This window comes from Lepidochelys kempii, chromosome 7 (assembly GCF_965140265.1).
Source record: "Lepidochelys kempii isolate rLepKem1 chromosome 7, rLepKem1.hap2, whole genome shotgun sequence".
NCBI classification, from domain to species: domain Eukaryota; kingdom Metazoa; phylum Chordata; order Testudines; family Cheloniidae; genus Lepidochelys; species Lepidochelys kempii.
The window spans coordinates 76,183,109-76,202,093 of record NC_133262.1 but is presented as its reverse complement, the minus strand read 5'-3'; the positions used below and the strand labels follow the sequence as shown (position 1 = coordinate 76,202,093).

The window sequence follows — 18,985 nt, the reverse complement described above, 5'->3', positions numbered from 1 at the left end:
ATTCACTGTAAGGAAAACATAATTCTATGCAATATATGACATGAAATTTTATGCCATTCCAGATCCTTGAACAAGTTCAAGTTGGTCATTGCTATCCTATTGTGTATCTTCAAAAGTGGTACTTTGATTTTCCTTTATTGTAGTAAGATATAAAAGAAATTTTAATTACAGTTGGCTGGAAAAAAATCCAGCAAACCATTTTTTCCACCAGAATTTGTCCATTTGTTGAAATGGAAATGTTTCGTACAGATTGTTCAACTCAGCTGAAGTTCCAACAGACATTAGGACAGACCTGTCAGGCAGGTTTCCATCGCATACGTGCCTGTTTACCTACCAGCTCGCTTTCCTGGCTCCTCAGCAGCCAGCCTGGTGAGCTGATAGGGAATGAGAGCATGGAAGTCTTGGCTCTCAATCTTACTCTTGCTTGGTAGGCAGAGTTCCCAGGATCCCTAGGTTCAGGACAGTGTGCCAGATGGACTGTCTTGGAGTCAGTGTTCCCAAGCTCTATTCCCTTTTGCAGGGAATTTTGAAAATTTTCTTTGAACTCCTTTGCAAAATGGAATTGCCTTTGTCTGCCCAGCTCTAAGTTTAATAGTACAATAGTAATAGTATTTAAATAGTAAAATAGTATTAAATAGAACAATACAACACTATGCAGCTGGAATCCCATTTGATGTGTGGAAGCTATACAGTCCTTACAGTCTCTCAAAATTTAAAAACTGCCTTTTTATTACGAGGAGTGGCTGGTAAGATCTGCTTTCTGTGGGTCAGATTCTCTGTCTGATACAGTTCCTTTGAGCTGCTCTAATGACCATTCAAACCAAAACAATTCAACTGACCAAAGGGAAAAAGTACAGTATATTTTTAGTACATTTTTAAATCATGACATTTATAATCATGTATATGTTAAATGCTTTTTGTTCACCTGAGATTGCAAGCAGCATTTTCCGTCTGGCACCAAAAGTAGTAATTCCTAGCTCTTTCAAATCTTGATCTGTGAGGGTAAGGAAGGTCTGAAGATCAATCTATGAACAAAAACAAAGCAAATTAAAATGGGTAATTCACACAACACACAAACCCACAATCTATAGGCAACCATTTTCTTCCTGTATTGAGAATTACTCCCCACAAAATATTAGCCATAAGCGTGGTGCAAGTAGCCTCTAAAAACAACGTTTCCTTTAACTTTTTTTTTTTTACATTTATTCTACAAACTCATTTTATTATGCCTATAACACCAACAACTACCAAATTCCAATCAATGACAGTTGGTTAAAGTTAAAATGGCAGAAAAATGAGGAAAAAATGGAAATAGGCATCAGATGTGTCATATATGTAGCAACCCTTGACTCCACAGATACCTTCTTGTTTTAGTACTCTTATTTAAGACACAGAGACTAAAAAGTAAAGGTATCATTTTTATAGAAGCATGTAAGATTATGTTGGTTAATGATACTTAATTGCACATTAAGAGTCTATTTTCCCAAATTACTGTAAATGTAAATGGGAATCTTAGATCTAATCATCGATCTCTATGGAAGGAAAGTTAATATTAACAATTATGTTTGAAATAAACAGCAGTAACCATAACAGAATGTGTGCTAGCAGACCGTTGGTGAGTGTCCCCTTTAAGTGAATTCAAGGACATGGCCTTTCACAACACACCTGGTGTTTGCACAAATATCCTTATTAACAAACATCATGCTTAATATGTTATTAATATGTCAAGATAATTCAGTGGAAACCTGTTTAGTTAGGATTGAGTTATGGTTACTTAGTTACAAAGGACTGAGAATGGTCATTTCTAAATTCAAGGACTGAACAGCTTTGATAGAATGGTCAGTGAAAATACTGCAGCTAGGAGAGACAGCGATTTCACTCAGGAGATAGACAAAGGGTTGTAAAATATACAGCAAAAACTAAGATGCCTCTTAAAAAGACTGACCTCTTGTTGTTGGAATACATCAGTGTATTTGCCCAAACCGAGTTTACTGAACAGCTCAGGCAGATCAGACCCCTTAAACAAACTGTTCAGGTTACAGCCATTGCTTCCGGTCAGCGAGGAAATGCAATCCATGTAATTACTGCTGCTGAGATAATGTTCAGCTGAAAGGCAAAAAGGATGTACACTTGACGTTTCAATCACTTGAAACAGCATGTTTTAATTAAATGTTTTAACCGCCAAATTACCTCAAATTCTATTGTTTAGTGGAATATTCCATTCAGTTGTTTAATAGAACAGCAATCTGTAGAAACCAGCTGAATTTCAAATGAACTTTTTGTTAATGAAACTCTAGTGGCTGTTTTCAGAATATACCTTATTATTATTGATTAGGGCATGTAGGAGAATGAAAAGGACACAGGCTTCACCTTAATTAACTTTAATGGGGATGGGGCTCAGAGCTTAATATACATAAAGGCAGAGGGAGAATCAGGACTCTGTTCCCCCCCTCCCCAGTCTATCGAATGCTGGAGAAGGCAACTGCACATGCGCCTCCTCCCTGACTCCACGGCCCCCTATTCAAATGCAGGCAGCTCCTTTAGGTTTGACTGGGGATGGAATCCTGTGGCTTCTTCTGCTAAAGAGAGCCATGTGATCGAGCAACTACTCCACTTGTTTGTTTGTTTGTTTGTTAAAATAGTAGTTTTGGGAATATTTGGACTACCTGACTAAATATCACATCTCTCAAAACTACATTAAAAATCCATGAAGGGTGCTAAGTCAAGCACTCAAAACTTAGTAAATACCACAATTACAGTTGTACAAACTTAATGTGGTTCCCTTTGTGTACATGAATTATGATACAGTCTTTACATGCTAACATGCCATTTTTTCTACTCCTGCCTCATTCAGTGCACAGACTGGTCAGCTTTTTAATATTTCTTTTTGCTCTCATTATTCAGCATGCGGTCCATGGTGTCCCATCCAAATCCTACATTGAATGCGGAATTATTAATTTCTACCTGGGCTTTTCTATGATGGTTTCATTGTACCATCTTAGTGCTTTACAGACATTACCCCATGAGATGAAGTGGTTATATTATCCTCATTTTACACACAAGAAATAGGCAATGAAGACCCGAAGTGTGAACTAATTTTGCGTGCCCAATTTGAGAAGCCTAATGCCTGATTTTTCAGCACAATTTTTAGTACTTTAAATGTTCAAAACACAGCTCTTCTCAACTTTAGCTGCTCCTGTGAGTGCTCAGCACTTCTGCAAATCAGAGCCTCAGGTGTCTCAAACTAGATAACCAGAAAATGAGAAAGACAAAATGGCCACATGCAGAAAATTGGGCAAGTCATGTAAACCAGAATTTTTATATGGTCACTTTGTTGCTCTCATTTTCTGGCTATCTAATTTCAGACACCTGAGATCTGATTTGCAGACATGCTGAGCACTCGAAACTGCAACCAAAGGGGACTGGAGCTGAGTTCTGAACATAACGGGTTATGAAAATTCCATCACGTGGAACTGTACTGACCCCCATATGGGTCATGAGCAGGGAGATCCACAGCATAGTCCTCTGCCACTTAAGCTGATATGAGTAACAGGAAGCAGTAGAAGGCTGTTATCTTCTATGTGGGCCTCCTACTAGAGGGCAATGAGACACATTGCCAGTGGCTTTCACAGCTATTTGCTAGATAGCAGAGGAATGATGAGACTCAAGAATCCTGTGTTCAGTTGTAAGTTCTGTAGGGAATATGTTAGTAATTATAGATCCTTCTGCCCAGGCCCTGCAGTACCTTCCTGGTTCTCTTCTGCTCTTATACCCTTACCTACCTGCTTGCGTCCATGGCCCCCACTATCCTGTCTCTGCTTACAGGTTCTATCCCCTTCTTTGCACCAACTTGGCTCCTGCCTCTATTCATCCCCTATGCTCCTACCTCTTTTAGTCTCTCACTTCCCACAGCTCCTGAGGCAAACGCCTGGCATGGAGAATTTCAGCCTGAACAATTTAAATTTGGCAAAGTTATAAACAATTGAAAACAAGGTCCATTAGTACCAGTGTTGCCTGTAACAAAGGAGCTGGAGCCATATGGTGCAGACTGTAGCACATAGTAGTATAGCTCACAAGCAAAGTGTGCAATCACATCCCCTTGCATTACCATAGTTATTTTTATATGCCATTAATTTCACTGAGCTGTTATCTCCGCAGGCCACAGGCCCTGCCCCCAGGACTGATGTTAGAGTGAGGAGAGTGAGATTAAATGACTCCCTCAGCTAGACTGGCTGCTGCCTCCTGAGGACTTACCTGGCTATAAAAAGTAGAACGCTTTAGCGCTCAGTGATTTGTTGTTCTCTTTTCTAAAATACATTAACGGTTCAGTAGATAAGGTAAACCTTGGAACCTTAGATAATTTTACTGGATAGGCCCAAGTTTTTGAAGAAGATTTGTACAATGTGTCAAAATTCTTCAATTCTATTAGTAAAAGTGAAGGATTAAAATTACATTTCAAGTTTGTAGATCTCAAACAGCACAATCTAGGACACACAGTTATTGTACCCTTTTTGTCACATATTGACCATAAAAGGCTTATCAGCCAAGTGTGGGGAAGAAAGGTTATTTTTTTTAATCAAAACAAAAAGTAGTACATTTTTGCAGATGTTTTAGGCTCTGAGAAAGAAGCTACTGCTTCTATGGACTGAGCAGCTTTTAGACTTTAAAGGCTACTGTCTTATTAAAGTTTAAGAAAGGATTAAAATGCATTTATTTTATAATTTTGATTACACTAGGACCTCCCTGTGTAAACAACTGACTTCAAGACACTACGGGGACTTGAAACTGAAGATAAGCTATTAAGCTTATTTTTATTATGTTCACTGTAGAAATACCATATGCAGTAATTCATCACTGCGTTAATACCATGTCAATGATTAAAAATGCTAGGAAAGAGCAACAACATTTCCCTCTTTAAGTTAAACTATTTTTTCTAAAAACGTGCAATTCTTACTGAATGTATCTGGGATTTAGGCTTTTTAGCACTGATTAAGAAAAACCATAATACAAAAATAGTTAAAACAAAGAACAGCAGAATATTTCTGTCCTCATCAACCCCACCCCGAAACACTAATGAAACCTATTATAAATCTAAATCTCCCATTCTTCACTTTCTTGCTCCACCCCTTCCTCTCTCCCGGCAAAAAAAAAATAAGATCAATCTATTAATAAAAGACTGAGACTAGTTGCAAACTGCTTTTGAGTGTAAAACAATTTTCATAGAAAACTGGTTTAAAATCTGTTTAAAAAAATCTTTAAGATTTGCAGGCTGGATCCAAGGAAACAGGTGGCCAGTGTAACCTGCCAGGCCCTACCAAATGTATTGGTGGCCCTACTTAAAAATCAATATAATTATGCCTTAAAATTCATCAAAGGATGGCAGCTGGAAGAAGTCATAACTTTTGTCAGGAAGCCTCCATCAGATTCAGCTAGTATTTTGCAGTATCTGGAGAACACAGCAGAATCATGAGCGTCCAAGGATGAGCTCTTTTAAACTCTGTTTTCACAGAAACTTTCACAGAAAAGAAGATAGCAAGGCGCTTAAAAAAAAAAAGTGGCTATACTGTATTATTTACCTTCAACGTTTTACATTTGAATTGTTTTTTTTTTTTTTTTACATTTTGTGTGGTATTATACAGATTTTTATTTACTTTGTACTTTTTCAAACATAAAATTTTTTTAACACAATTAAGTATTTTCAATTCCTTAAGGTAAATACTTAACATTAGTTTTAAAAATTCAGGACCCCAGAATTAAATCAAAATTTAATCTCCCAAATCCCATGATTATATTCCCTGATGAAATGCATTGACAAGATATTACTTACTTGATTTGTTTTGTTTCCGCTTGGGGCTGCCAATTGACGAGACAAATTCACTATGAGCTGAGGGACCGATACCATTACGATCTCTCCAGTTATCAGATTCACTACTACTTCCCAAATGTTCCCGACTGCTGGAACGTGAGAGAGACATTGATGAACCCTGCAAGAGACCACAAGGAAAATTACTGCAGAAACAGAGGTGTTTAACTGTCAAATTGCAGTGTGTTTCTCTGAAGCAGCCCAGTTAAACACAACAGCTTTTCAACAATTTTAAATATGCTGCCTGCAGTTAAATATGAACCAACTAATTATTACAATTTATGCATTTAGACAGAACTGCTGTTTTTGTAATAAGTTTAAGCAGAAGTTACTTTTTAAAAAACACTAGCTTCATATCAAAATGCTCTAAATTCTTAACCTTTTGTCACAAAAATTTTTCTATGGTCTCTTCCTCTCACACAGCTATCTACCTAGCATCTCGAAGTAACATACAAGTAGCCCACATTACCTCAGTACTAATTGCAGTCTATACATTAAATTTGATTGTTTACATTAATAAGTCAGAAATTACCAACATTAACCACAAAAAGAAAAGGAGTACTTGTGGCACCTTAGAGACTAACACATTTATTTGAGCATAAGCTTTCGTGAGCTACAGCTCACTTCATCGGATGAATTCAGTGGAAAATACAGTGGGGAGATTGCATCCGATGAAGTGAGCTGCAGGTCAATAAAGCTTATGCTCAAATAAATGTGTTAGTCTCTAAGGTGCCACAAGTCCTCCTGTTCTTTTTGCGGATACAGACTAACACCGCTGCTACTCTGAAACCAACATTAACCAGACAGTAGAATCTGAGATGCTGCAGTTAATTCCTGTTACAGTATCTGGAATTGGATGGTATAAGGGCTGGTAAAGGCTGACGTTTTTGTGTTTGTTTTGTTTTACAGTAGCCAGAGTATACATGAACTATGCATGGGGTGAAGCCTGACTGGGGAAAAGGATACATTTCCACAAAGCTCCAGATGAAACCTTCTCTCTTGAGTTTATCTTTTATAGAGCTTCTCAGACAATAAACAGTGTGATGAGTGAATGAGTTAATTGGAACTGTAGATGAGAACAAGACCAAAGCAAAGAGTACATGTGACAAGTTACTATTGTGCAGTCTCACTCCTGTAAGCCTTCCAAACTAGCACTATTTTGCTTATTTCCACCAGCTTCACCAACCCTTTCTAACAAACAGTAGGAAGGATAGCAGGAGTTTAATAGAGCTGTTCCTTAATACATTTTAAATGACAGAGGATAACTGCCATCACTGGAAAGAAAAGAACTATTTTCCAGGTGGACAAATTAGGTTGGTGGACAGTGTGCTGAATATGGAGTGAAAGAAGGGACAGAATCCAAGTCTGTTTTAAAAGAAAATAAAGGACTATCTACAATATGTCTGACCAAGGTGGCGATTACAAGTTGTGATACAATAAAATGTGAGCTAGCAATGCTGGGAAATAAAACACAAAGTAAAATATCACAGGGAGAAACAAATGTGTCCAGTGAGCTTAGTTTGCAAATAGATTTCCCAAACGTTAGCACTGGATATCAAGACAATTGCTATTTACTGAAGAGCAGTTCTTCAGCATATCCCTTCTGGGCCACATCAAGAATGAAAATGTAAGGGGTAAAGTGACCAGCAGTGCTTTCTGATATGAATAACAAAGTCTTGAAAACTGCCAAAGGGAAGCAGGGAATATATTACAAGAGATGTAGGATTTTTATTTTCCCCAGATGTTTGCATAACAGCACATACCAAAATGGGAACTGGAGTCATTGTAAAAATAAGAGTTTAGCAGTTGAAAGAGCTGAGGATGTGGTTTGTGCCTGGTCAGACTCCAAGTGACTAAGGCCCAAAACCTTTTTCTTCTGGAATAATGTGTCTGCTAATAAACTTGTAGAAACAGTGAGCGTATAATGGTTTGGAGAAAATGGGAAACAGCTTAACAAATATACAAAGACAAATCAGTTGGATAGCTGAGAAGTAACGTTAGCAGTATATTTTATCAGAAAATTGGCACTGAGTTTTGCTTTACATTTTTCTTCTTCTGTGTTTCTGGCTTACACATTCAATACTGCAAACCTACCACATATATCTGAAAGACATATGTTAACTTTATGCATGCCAAAGGGGAAGCTCCATGCCACACCTTTATTGTGGTTTAATATGTGTACTGCACCCAAAGTAGTATAGGAGGGTGCCTCCCAGGTCAAAGTCTCTGCCCAAGGAGCCCACCTACCTAGAATTTAGACAACATGAATGAGGGTGGAAATAAAGAAGAGGTAGGCTTTGGTAGGTCTGGACAGGGTTACAACAGCATAATGCAATGGAAAACAATGTCAGAATTACTACAAATAATGGAGTTTAAGCAGAGGACAGGGCCTTCTCTGACTTTAGGCTTCTAGTAAGCCCTCTGTGAAGTTTACAGCTGCTCTTTCCCAGCAGAGTCCCTAAGGGATGAGGTGCCACTCTCCTTGCACAGGAGTGAATCCCAGTGCAGCAACTCCCAGGGACAAAAGGAAGTTTGAACTGCACCCCCTGTAGTCACAAACGTCACTCTACTGACCCGCAGCAAGCTATATTACAGTTTACTTTCATACTAAAGGAATGTTTTGTTTTTTTCCTCATGAAACATAGCAACCAACCTAGGCTAGATTTCAACGAGTGGTGTAAGATACTGCTTCCCTTTTCTGATGCATTGAACCAAATCATCCCACTCCTGTGTTGTTCTTAATTTGTTCCACAAGAGCAATTGTTGGGAACAGATTTTTTTTAAAAACTGAAGATTAACAATGGAATTCCCATTATTCTATGGATGGACTTGATATTCCCAGCATTCCCAGATACAAGGAGCTTTTTGCTGGAAGAGATTATGCGGTATCTTCAAGCACTAATGCTGTTAAGAATCTTATTTACAAGATTGCCTTTTACAAACATATAAACATTGAAATTTAAGACATGCCTATGCAATTTACTGAAAACATATTTAAAATGTTCTGTAATTTTACATACTTCATACGTAGTGGTCATAGACGGCTTGTATGATACATGATTAGCTCTTCTTAGTTCCTTGATTGTTTCTGCAGGCATAGATTTGGAGAATCCTAGGCCACTCCATGTATTTGTTGGAGTTCTCACTTCTGTTACAACAGGCTTCTTTAACATAGCTTAAAAAATATGAAGAAAAAGACATTTATAAGCATTAAGCTCAGTGCATTGACAGATAAATGCATCTTTCAGGCCAAATACTGACATTCTGGACACAAATGGATCACATTAACCCACAGAACAGTACATTCTCAGCATCTCAGATCCCCAGTGGGGCCTGATTCCCACCCTTTCTTAAACCACTGTAAGACAGCAGTAAGTCTATTGAAGCTAGAGAGTAGTAAACACTGTACGGAAGGAAGTGAAGAGAATCAGGTCCATGATGTTTAAAGAAAAAAGCAACCATTTTCCAAATGAGTTGCAATGTGCTTGTTAAAATTAGTCTGATACTAATTTATCCCCAAGGTTATTACAAATACCAGAAGGTTTCAGATCTATAGAGTTACTAGCAGTCTATAAACTACTAATAATGTAACTACCATATAACTTCTGAATTTGTACTAATAATATTCTATAAACTAGTATCAAAATATCCACAAAATACATTTGACAGAAATACATTGAGTTCATTGTACTTATGAACTTTTCATTTTAGCTAAAAACATATAAAAACTGCAAAACTGAACCTCAGAAAAATCATTTGACCAGTGTACTGACAAATAGATGCATGTTAGAAGTCACTGTTTCTTCACATACCTTTGGTTGCTAATAGCTTCTTTTGTTCATAGTCAAATGCCTAAAAATTAAAGAGACAGAAAATGTCTTAATTGCTGCTCTAAGTAAATGTCATTCCTGTGCACAGCTCTTTCTAAAAACAAATATTCTGATCATGGTCCATGAATTCATCTAGGAAGAACGTTAAGCACCGCACAATAATGTAACATTAGTCCAATGAAAGCCTGACATACATAAAACATTCATTCAAAACTAGCTAATTAGTACTGTAAATTATTCTCTCCCACTTTCATGTGAGTTGTAGCAGTATGTGAAGTCTGCATAGGTAGCATTTTTACAAGGCATTACTTGAGATTTTTTTTTGAATTGTATGTTGACGAAGTATTTAAAACTCTAGAGGAAACAAGTCAGAATTATAATAGGAAAACAATAATTAAACAAGTACACTAAGTAGTAATTTTCTGCACAAAGTTCTCTGGACTATACCCTTTGCAGATTAGATTCTTTTCCATCTTCATTTTAAATTCTCTTATTCAGATAAATATCTTGATGTAGTACAGGAAAACATGTCATTATACTGCTCATTATAATAAGAGTAATAAAAATGTTTCTAATTTTTGGATGCTAATTCTTTAGTAAATTACACTTGTTCTTTCCATTACAGAGCAGTAAATCTGTTCACACAAATATGCATTACAAAAGGTATTATTTTGCAGAGTCTGATTAGTAAGGGGATATCTGATGTTGTGCAGGGCTTTGGAATGATCCAAAGATATTTTTTCCCCTTGGAAGACTAGAACTTTGGTCATGGTAAAGGTGAACGCTTTGAATCTCAACCAGTGATTGACTATCTATTTGCCACAGAGGCCTATGTAAAGGGCTCATCTATAGAGAGAAATTTACCAGAAGAACTATACTGGTATGACAACACTGCTAACTTTATGCCAGTATAACCCCTGTGCGGACACAATTATTCTGGTATAAGACAGCTTTTTTCCATTTTGCCTTATACCACTTTCAAAGTGAAATAAACTAAACTGGAAAAAGACACTCTTATTCTGGAATAAGGGTGTCCACACAGGGAGTTACACAAGCATAACTATAACAGTATAATTATACCAATATAGCTCTGCTGGTGACCCTGTGTAGACAAAACACATGTACAATGACCCTGTGTAGACAAAAGCCGAAGGCAAGACTTCACTAACAGACAAAGAAACAAATGCATGTTGACATGTCTTATGAAAAGTCTCAAGTAGCACTTCTATGAACAACATGTCTCTTCTCAAAGCCATAACATTTTTACATGCGTGTCCACACACACAGAGCAAACAAGAGAGATTTAGCTTAGATATTAGGAAAATCTTTCTAACTGTCAAGATAGTTAATTATTGGAACAGATTATCTTGTGAGGTTGTACAATCCCTGTAACTGGATGTTTTAAAGAACAGGTTAGACAAGCATCTGTAGAGATGGTCTACATATACTTAATTCTTACTCAGCAAGGGATATGTACTAGATGACCTCCTCTTCATGTCTCTTCCAGACCCACATTTCTATGAAATTAAGTTTATTCCCTGCTTATATTTGTATTACATTTATTCTTTTCTTTCATCAGAATTTTTAAAAGAATGTTCAGGAGATTTTTGTGTTTGAATAGCAGGTTTTGTTGCTCTTTAATACTTCCTTTGGAGTGCATATACATGAATGTGATTGGATAAATCCAATTAGATAGGAAAGTTCTATAAAAGTCACAAATGTATTTGATTGCCTACTTGAGAAGGCTGCATAATTCTCTCCATCAAATCATGTCACAAAATATCTAAAATCCACACACGCCCAAAAAAGCCTAGAAACCTCCACAAGGAAAGTCTAAAGAACATTTTATACACATACAGTTTTTTGCTATTATCAGGCAATGCCTCTTATAATCAACTGGTAACTGGATTCAGCCTAAAAGAACTGAGAGAAGGGTTGGAGAGAAGAAAGATAACTTCAACTTCTGCCTCTTCTCATATTCCTAGATACAGTTTAATTTGTCTTTATCTAACATTAGATGTAAGCTCATATTTATGCTTTACATTATCAGTTTGCAAATGCACCATGCTGTGGGAGGAAATTGAAGGGGGTAACACTGTTCAATGCTTTTGTCTACAATCCAAACATTGACAAAGTCATGTAGCCAGGAAAGCCAGTCACTTCATTGCATTGGACATTTATCAATGGTAACAATGCATTAGATTTGGGTGTATCAATAGGTACCTGCATATTTACATATGACGACTGTGGAACAAGGCGCACTCTTTCAGAATTCTGTTGGGCAGCTGCTGCCCTCTCCGCTGCTCGTTCACTACCAGGAGCTTTTTTATCGGCAACGGGACTTTCAGAAGCACTCAGCTCAGAATCAGAAAGCAATCTCTCTGTGGTGCTGAAAAAGTAAAGGCAGTTGTTCTTCAGAATTATCTGTAATGGTTTCAATCACTACTCTTTGTTTTAAACAATGAGCATTCAGTGCAATGAATAAATGAACTACTCTCGCTAGAAAGTTGATAGTAAATCTGAAGAAAAACCAGTACACAAACATTACATTTTTAAGAAACTTTTTCTAAGGCATCAACTGTTCTTTTCAGACACACGTGTTGCTGTGTTAACTAAAGATAATGTGTCTTCACGCTCACTTCTTTATTTTCCATGGCTACATGTTTTTCTGGGATTTCATTAATAGTTTCCCCAGCAGATTCCATTTTTTCTCCAATTCAGATATTTTTGTTGATCTAACTCACCCTCAGTAGAATCAAAATTAAACTTGAAATTCCCTGAATTGCCAAAAAGAGAGAGTTTCAAGTGAAGCCTTAGAAAATGCTCCAAGTTCCGCCTTCTTCCTAGAAAACCGAAATGCCTTGCAGCTTATGGTCAATAAAGTGAATTGCGATAGGAAGCAAGGCAAGTTACTCTTTATAACTTCAGTCCCACTTACTTACAAAAGCATCTGGTATTATCAACTTTTCTCTACAAACTTCAGCTATAGTCTTCCACTTACTTTGAGGAACACAAAAGCAATTGTACTTTAGATTTCTAAAGAATGCCTAATAAGAAAAGTACCCCAGATAGACTGCCTGGCTTCTGAATACTAAAACAAACAAACATTTATATTTAAAATTAGTAAGTCTAGATACTTGAATTTGATCAGGAGGAATTGTCCAGGAAGTTCCAAAGCTGTGTAACTAGAATGAGATATATATACTGAGACTACTGGGTGGAGGCAACTATCATTATAAATCAAAATAAATAAGCTGAGAAAATTAAAATTTAGGCTGAATGAGGGAATTATTTCGAGGGCTGTCAAGTGATTTAAAAAATTTATCGCAATGAATTGCACTGTTAATAATAGCTATCATTTACTTAAATATTTTTGGATGTTTTCTACATTGTCAAAATATATTGATTTCAATTACAATACAGAATATAAAGTGTACAGTGCTCACTTCATATTTATTTTTATTACAAATATTTGCACTGTAAAAAAACAAAATAGTATTATTCAATTCACCTTATACAAGTACTGTAGTGCAATCTCTTTATCATGAAAGTTGAACTTACAAATGTAGAATTATGTACAAAAACCCCTGCATTAAAAAAATAAAACAATGTAAAACTTTAGAGCATACAAGTCCAATCAGTCCTACTTCTTGTTCAGCCAATCTCACAGACTAACAACTTTGGTTACAATTAGCAGGAGATAATGCTGCCCGCTTCTTGTTTACAATGTCACCTAAAAGGGAGAAAGGGCACTTGCATGGCACTGTTGCAGCTGGTATCGCAAAATATTTACATGCCAGATGCGCTAAAGATTCATATATCCCTTGATGCTTGAACCACCATTCCAGAAGAAATGCATCCATGCTGATGACAGGTTCTGCTCGATAACGATCCAAAGCAGTATGGGCTGACACATGTTCATTTTCATCATCTGAATCAGATGCCAGCAGAAGGTTGATTTTCTTTTTCGGTGGTTTGGGTTTTGTAGTTTCCGCACCAGAGTGTTGCTCTTTTAAGACTTCTGAAAGCATGGTCCTCACCCATCTCAGATTTTGAAAAGCACTTCAGATTCTTAAATCTTGGGTTGAGTGCTCTAGCTATCTTTAGAAATTTCACATTGGTATCTTTTTTGCATTTTGTCAAATTTACAGTGAAAGTGTTCATAAAATGAACAACATGTGCTGGGTCATCATCTGAGACTGTTATAACAGGAAATATATGGCAGAATGCAGATAAAACACAGCAGGAGACATACAATTCTCCCCTGAGGAGTTCAGTCACAAATTTTATTAATGCATTATTTTTTTAACGAGTGTCATCAGAATGGAAGCATGTCCTCTGGAACAATGGCTGAAGCATGAAGAGGCAAAAAATCTTTAATGCATTGGACATGTAAATATCTTGCAATGCCAGCTACAACATGTCCATGTGAACACCTGTTCTCACTTTCAGGTGACATTGTAATTAAGAAGTGGGCAGCATTATCTCCCATAAATTTAAACAAACTTGTTTCTCTTACCGAGTGGTTGAAAAAGAAGTAGGACTGAGTGGACTTGTAGGCTCTAAAGCAGTGCTTCTCAAGCTATCTGATGTGGGGGATCAGCAATTTTTTTCCCCAATGGGCGGGCAGACCGGCAGCCAATGGCTCGCGGACTGGCACCAGTCCGCAGACCACCATTTTGAGTAGCACTGCAAAAAAGTTTTACATTGCTTTGTTTTTGAGTGCAGTGATGTAACAAAAAAATACCCACCTACATTTGTAAGTTGCACTTTCACGATAAAGAGATTGCACTACAGTACTTATATGAGGTGAATTGAAAAATACTATTTCTTTTATCATTTTTACAGTGCAAATATTTGTAATAAAAATAATACAAAATGAGCACTGTATACTTTATATTCTGTGTTGTAACTGAAATCAATATAATTTGAAAAGCAGAAAAACATCCAAAAATATTTAATAAATTTCTATTGGTATTCTATTGTTTAACAGTGTGATTAATTTTTTTGAGTCAATTGCGTGAGTTAACTGCGATTAATCGGCAGCCCTAATTATTTCCTAACTGTGACGTCTATTATGACTAGATTCTAAAGAGAAGTGTTTGAAAACCCATTTAAGTAATTTAAAAATACACTGGAGAAAACACTAAACAATATACGGGTACTAAGGAATATTCCTGCATTGGAAAAATTATTCAAAAGATTTTTTCCATTGTTAATTTTCTGTTTTTAAACTTTGTCTTTATTCAAGCTTTTAAAATGTAACAGTATTTCCTGACGATTATTTTTTACTAAGAAAACAAATCTCAAGCACGGTATTTGTCACAGCAAATTAAAAAGTGAGCTATGAAAATCTATTGGTATTACAAAACACACACAAAATATTACAGAACTAAATGTACAAAAAGCTCCTCAGAGAAGCCAGTCTTCAAGAAAGCAAGGACTTCTGGTAGGCAGATGGAGAGGGAGGAATTCTTAGATGTCAAAAATGTTTACAATATCAACAACTTAAAGGGACTGTTATAAAACAAATAGTTTATTAAATTAAATATAGTTAAAAAATAAATCTGATTTAAACCAATTCTCCAATATTCATCAATGAATGAACCATGCATCTCAGCCCAAAGAACATGCTAAATATTATAGTCCATCTCTAAATTCTATGATTCTACACTCGTGAATGTAACATACTGTAAGTGAGAGTTTTTGGTTCCTTGCAGTAATTCTACTGTTTGCCTCTTAGTACAGGACTGTTTGGAAGAACTCATCATTTGCTTCAGATCACTGGCATTTGCTGAATGTGATGGACTTCTTGGCATGCCCACTTCTACAAAAGCATCATTGCAGCCTACAAGACCAAGAAAAAAGAGCTGTAAAATAAAACCCTTTCATATACCAATACCATTGCTGTACAGTATATTTAGAAAATCAGTAGCAATAATTTGCATAGAATTAAAACTATTTCACATGGAAAGGCATATAAAGGGCTAGCATTTAAAGATGTACTAATGTTCTCAAAGTTAGAAAGCACACAACTATACTTCATATATGCATAAAGAATTAGGAGCATACATTCACATAGTATGTGTACTATAAAACTAAGGGATATGTTTTCCAGTTACCTAAGGTTGAAAGTCACTAGTGATTTTGGATGACTTCAGTTTCTGGGACCAGTCTGAAACACCTTAAGGGGAATGATTTTCAGAAGCTGGATACTCACCACTTTCTAAAAATCCAGAAGCTTTTAAGGTATTTTGAGCTGGGCAATCAAAAATTGAGGCACCCAAAAATCACCAGTTACTATTTAAAATCTTAGCCCAAATGTCAAGTTGAAAATTTCTCCACTGGAAACTAGTACTGCTTTTGCAATGAACAACACACAAATATCTTGGGTTTAAATTCTCACTACTCAAATATTTTTCTTTTTTACTGGTGTATATACATTTTAAGTCAAGTCATTATTAGGATGACCATGAACCTAACAAAAGAGAACAGACTAGCTTTGCGTGACCTCAGTATTCACTGGAGAGAAATGTAGCCTGTCGCCACAATCTTGTTTAATAGCTTTTTTTTAAAGAGTGGATTTTTTTTTAAATGGAAAGTTACTAAATTAATTTAGTAAGAACTAAAGAACTAAATTAATCAATTAAATCATTGAAACAGGAACAGCCAACTGGCCAGGATCTCTTGGGTCATCAAATCCAGTCTCTGTCCCCCACCACTATCACAAGTAACCCTGCCCTATAATCCTTGTCATGAATTTATCAAACTCTACCTTAACACTAATTAGGTTGTTCACCCCCCTACTACTATTGGAATTCTGTTCCAGAACCTCACTCCACTGATGGTTAGAAACTTTTTAATTTCTAGCCTAAATTTATTTATGGCCAGTTTATACATATTTATTCTTGTGCCAATATTTTCCATTAGCTGAAATAGCTATTCTCCCTTCCTAATGTTGCCCTCTTGAAGTATTTGGAAAGGGAAGTCATATCCCCTGCCAGCCTTTGTTTTGCTAGGCTAAACAAGACAAGCTCTTTTATTCTCCTCTCTTAAGGTAGGCTCTCCACTCCCCGATCATCCCAGTAGCCCTGCACGTGTTCCAGTCTGAACTTATCCTTCTTGAACAGGCTTGACTGGAATCGTATGCAGCATTTCAAATGAGGTTTTACCAGACGCTCACACACAAAAAGTTCCATGATTCAATGTCTGTTAGGCCTAGTCTACAGAACAGTTTTAGTAATGGTAGAACTATGTAGGTTAAGGGGGTGAGTTTTTAACTGCTATGGTTATATCTGTGCATGGATGCACTTATACGACTACAAATGTGCTTACACTGACAGAGCTTATTCCCCTTCCCACATGGGAATAAACTATATATGGTGTAAGCCAATTTATACCAGTCTAGCTGCATCCACTCTAGCTTTAACTACCAGTATAGTTAAAGTGGTGCAACTATTATGTGCAGACAATACGTAATCCATTGGACAACATGTATTTGGGGAGGGGGCATGCTTTTCTCCAATGTGGCTGAGAATAAAATGCTGGCTCAAAAATTAATCTTACCTTTCACAATTTGTCTCTAAAATGCACAAACACTGTCAAACTAATACCATTACCAGCCAGAAGAACACAGGTCAAATGCAAAAACTTACCTTCCGCTGTATTTGACTTGGTGGTCACTTGTTCTGAGGTGCTATGACTATTTGTCTGCCTTGATGAATCACTGTGGTTTGTGCTCAACACATTTTCTCCTAGTGATGAGGCAGATAGTGCAGCATACTTGATATTTGATGTCTGAAATTATGAGAAGAACACGTTTAAATAAATCTTGGTTTCTGATTTATTTAAGGCAGGCGGAAGATTCTTATTTGGATCTAGGTGGGATAATTTGGCTTAATGTTTTTCAAGTTACATTTTATGAGCATTTTAATTACAATTTGAAATAAATGATCTTAAAGAGTCACAATGGCTGAAAGCAAAGTTTTTTTCCTAGAGTTTTTTCAGAGGAAGCTCATTGCAAACCGAGATCATCTTGTCCAGACCGAACATCACGCCACTTACCTTTACATGACCGTTTAAAGAAGTTGAACCCTTTTTGTTCTCAGATTGCATGCCATTGACATGAATGTCAACGGGAGTCAAGCCAGGGGGGGGTGATGGAGTGTTCTGACTATAATTAGGCACTCCAGATAGTAGAATACTAGTTAAAGCGGCTTGGGCAGTAGATGGTATCATCAGATGTGGTATAGCAGAAAAACCTGTAACAAAAATGAAGCCATATTCTGGTTCACTGACATATTGAGTACATCAGGCTTAATAAAAGCTGAATTTTATATAAAACCTTTGAATTACAATTATGTTGAAAATGACCAACCAAACCCAATTACTTAGTGCACGATCCAACACTTTGGATAAGATGTTTTCCCCATTTTTTTTTTAAAAACCTTCAAAGTTGCATGTGACATTATAAAAACATAGAATCATAGAATATCAGGGTTGGAACGGACCTCAGGAGGTCATCTAGTCCAACCCCCTGCTCAAAAGCAGGACCCATACCCAATTAAATCATCCCAGCCAGGGCTTTGTCAACCCTGACCTTAAAAACTTTTAAGGAAGGAGATTCCACCACCTCCCTAGGCAACGCATTCCAGTGTTTCACCACCCTCCTAGTGAAAAAGTTTTTCCTAATATCCAACCTAAACCTCCCACACTGCAACTTGAGACCATTACTCCTTGTCCTGTCCTCTTCCACCACTGAGAATAGTCTAGAACCATCCTCTCTGGAACTACCTCTCAGGTAGTTGAAAGCAGCTAGCAAATCCCCCCTCATTCTTCTCTTCTGCAGACTAAACAATCCCAGTTCCCTCAGCCTCTCCTCATAACTCATGTGTTCCCGACCCCTAATCATTTTTGTTGCCCTTTGCTGGACTCTCTCCAATTTATCCACATCCTTCTTGTAGTGTGGGGCCCAAAACTGGACACAGTACTCCAGATTAGGCCTCACCAATGTCGAATAGAGGGAAACGATCACGTCCCTCGATCTGCTCGCTATGCCCCTACTTATACATCCCAAAATGCCATTGGCCTTCTTGGCAACAAGGGCACACTGCTGGCTCATATCCAGCTTCTCGTCCACTGTCACCCCTAGGTCCTTTTCCGCAGAACTGCTGCCTAGCCATTCGGTCCCTAGTCTGTAGCTGTGCATTGGGTTCTTCCGTCCTAAGTGCAGGACCCTGCACTTATCCTTATTGAACCTCATCAGATTTCTTTTGGCCCAATCCTCCAATTC

The 18,985-nt window shown here is 37.1% G+C and overlaps 1 protein-coding gene across 2 annotated transcripts in view; it reads right to left on the bottom strand.

The window, feature by feature from the left end:
* BICC1 (BicC family RNA binding protein 1) overlaps positions 1–18,985 on the bottom strand; it is a 223,690-nt gene that overhangs the window by 5,905 nt on the left and 198,800 nt on the right. For both annotated transcript variants that reach the window (XM_073353366.1, XM_073353367.1), the window contains 9 exons: positions 17,758–17,954; positions 17,349–17,490; positions 15,385–15,541; positions 11,917–12,082; positions 9,676–9,715; positions 8,884–9,038; positions 5,828–5,984; positions 1,946–2,106; positions 926–1,025 (listed from right to left, as the gene is read on the bottom strand). In XM_073353366.1, the coding sequence (XP_073209467.1) occupies positions 926–1,025; positions 1,946–2,106; positions 5,828–5,984; positions 8,884–9,038; positions 9,676–9,715; positions 11,917–12,082; positions 15,385–15,541; positions 17,349–17,490; positions 17,758–17,954 (1,275 nt within the window). The remainder of the gene's footprint in view (positions 1–925; positions 1,026–1,945; positions 2,107–5,827; positions 5,985–8,883; positions 9,039–9,675; positions 9,716–11,916; positions 12,083–15,384; positions 15,542–17,348; positions 17,491–17,757; positions 17,955–18,985) is intronic.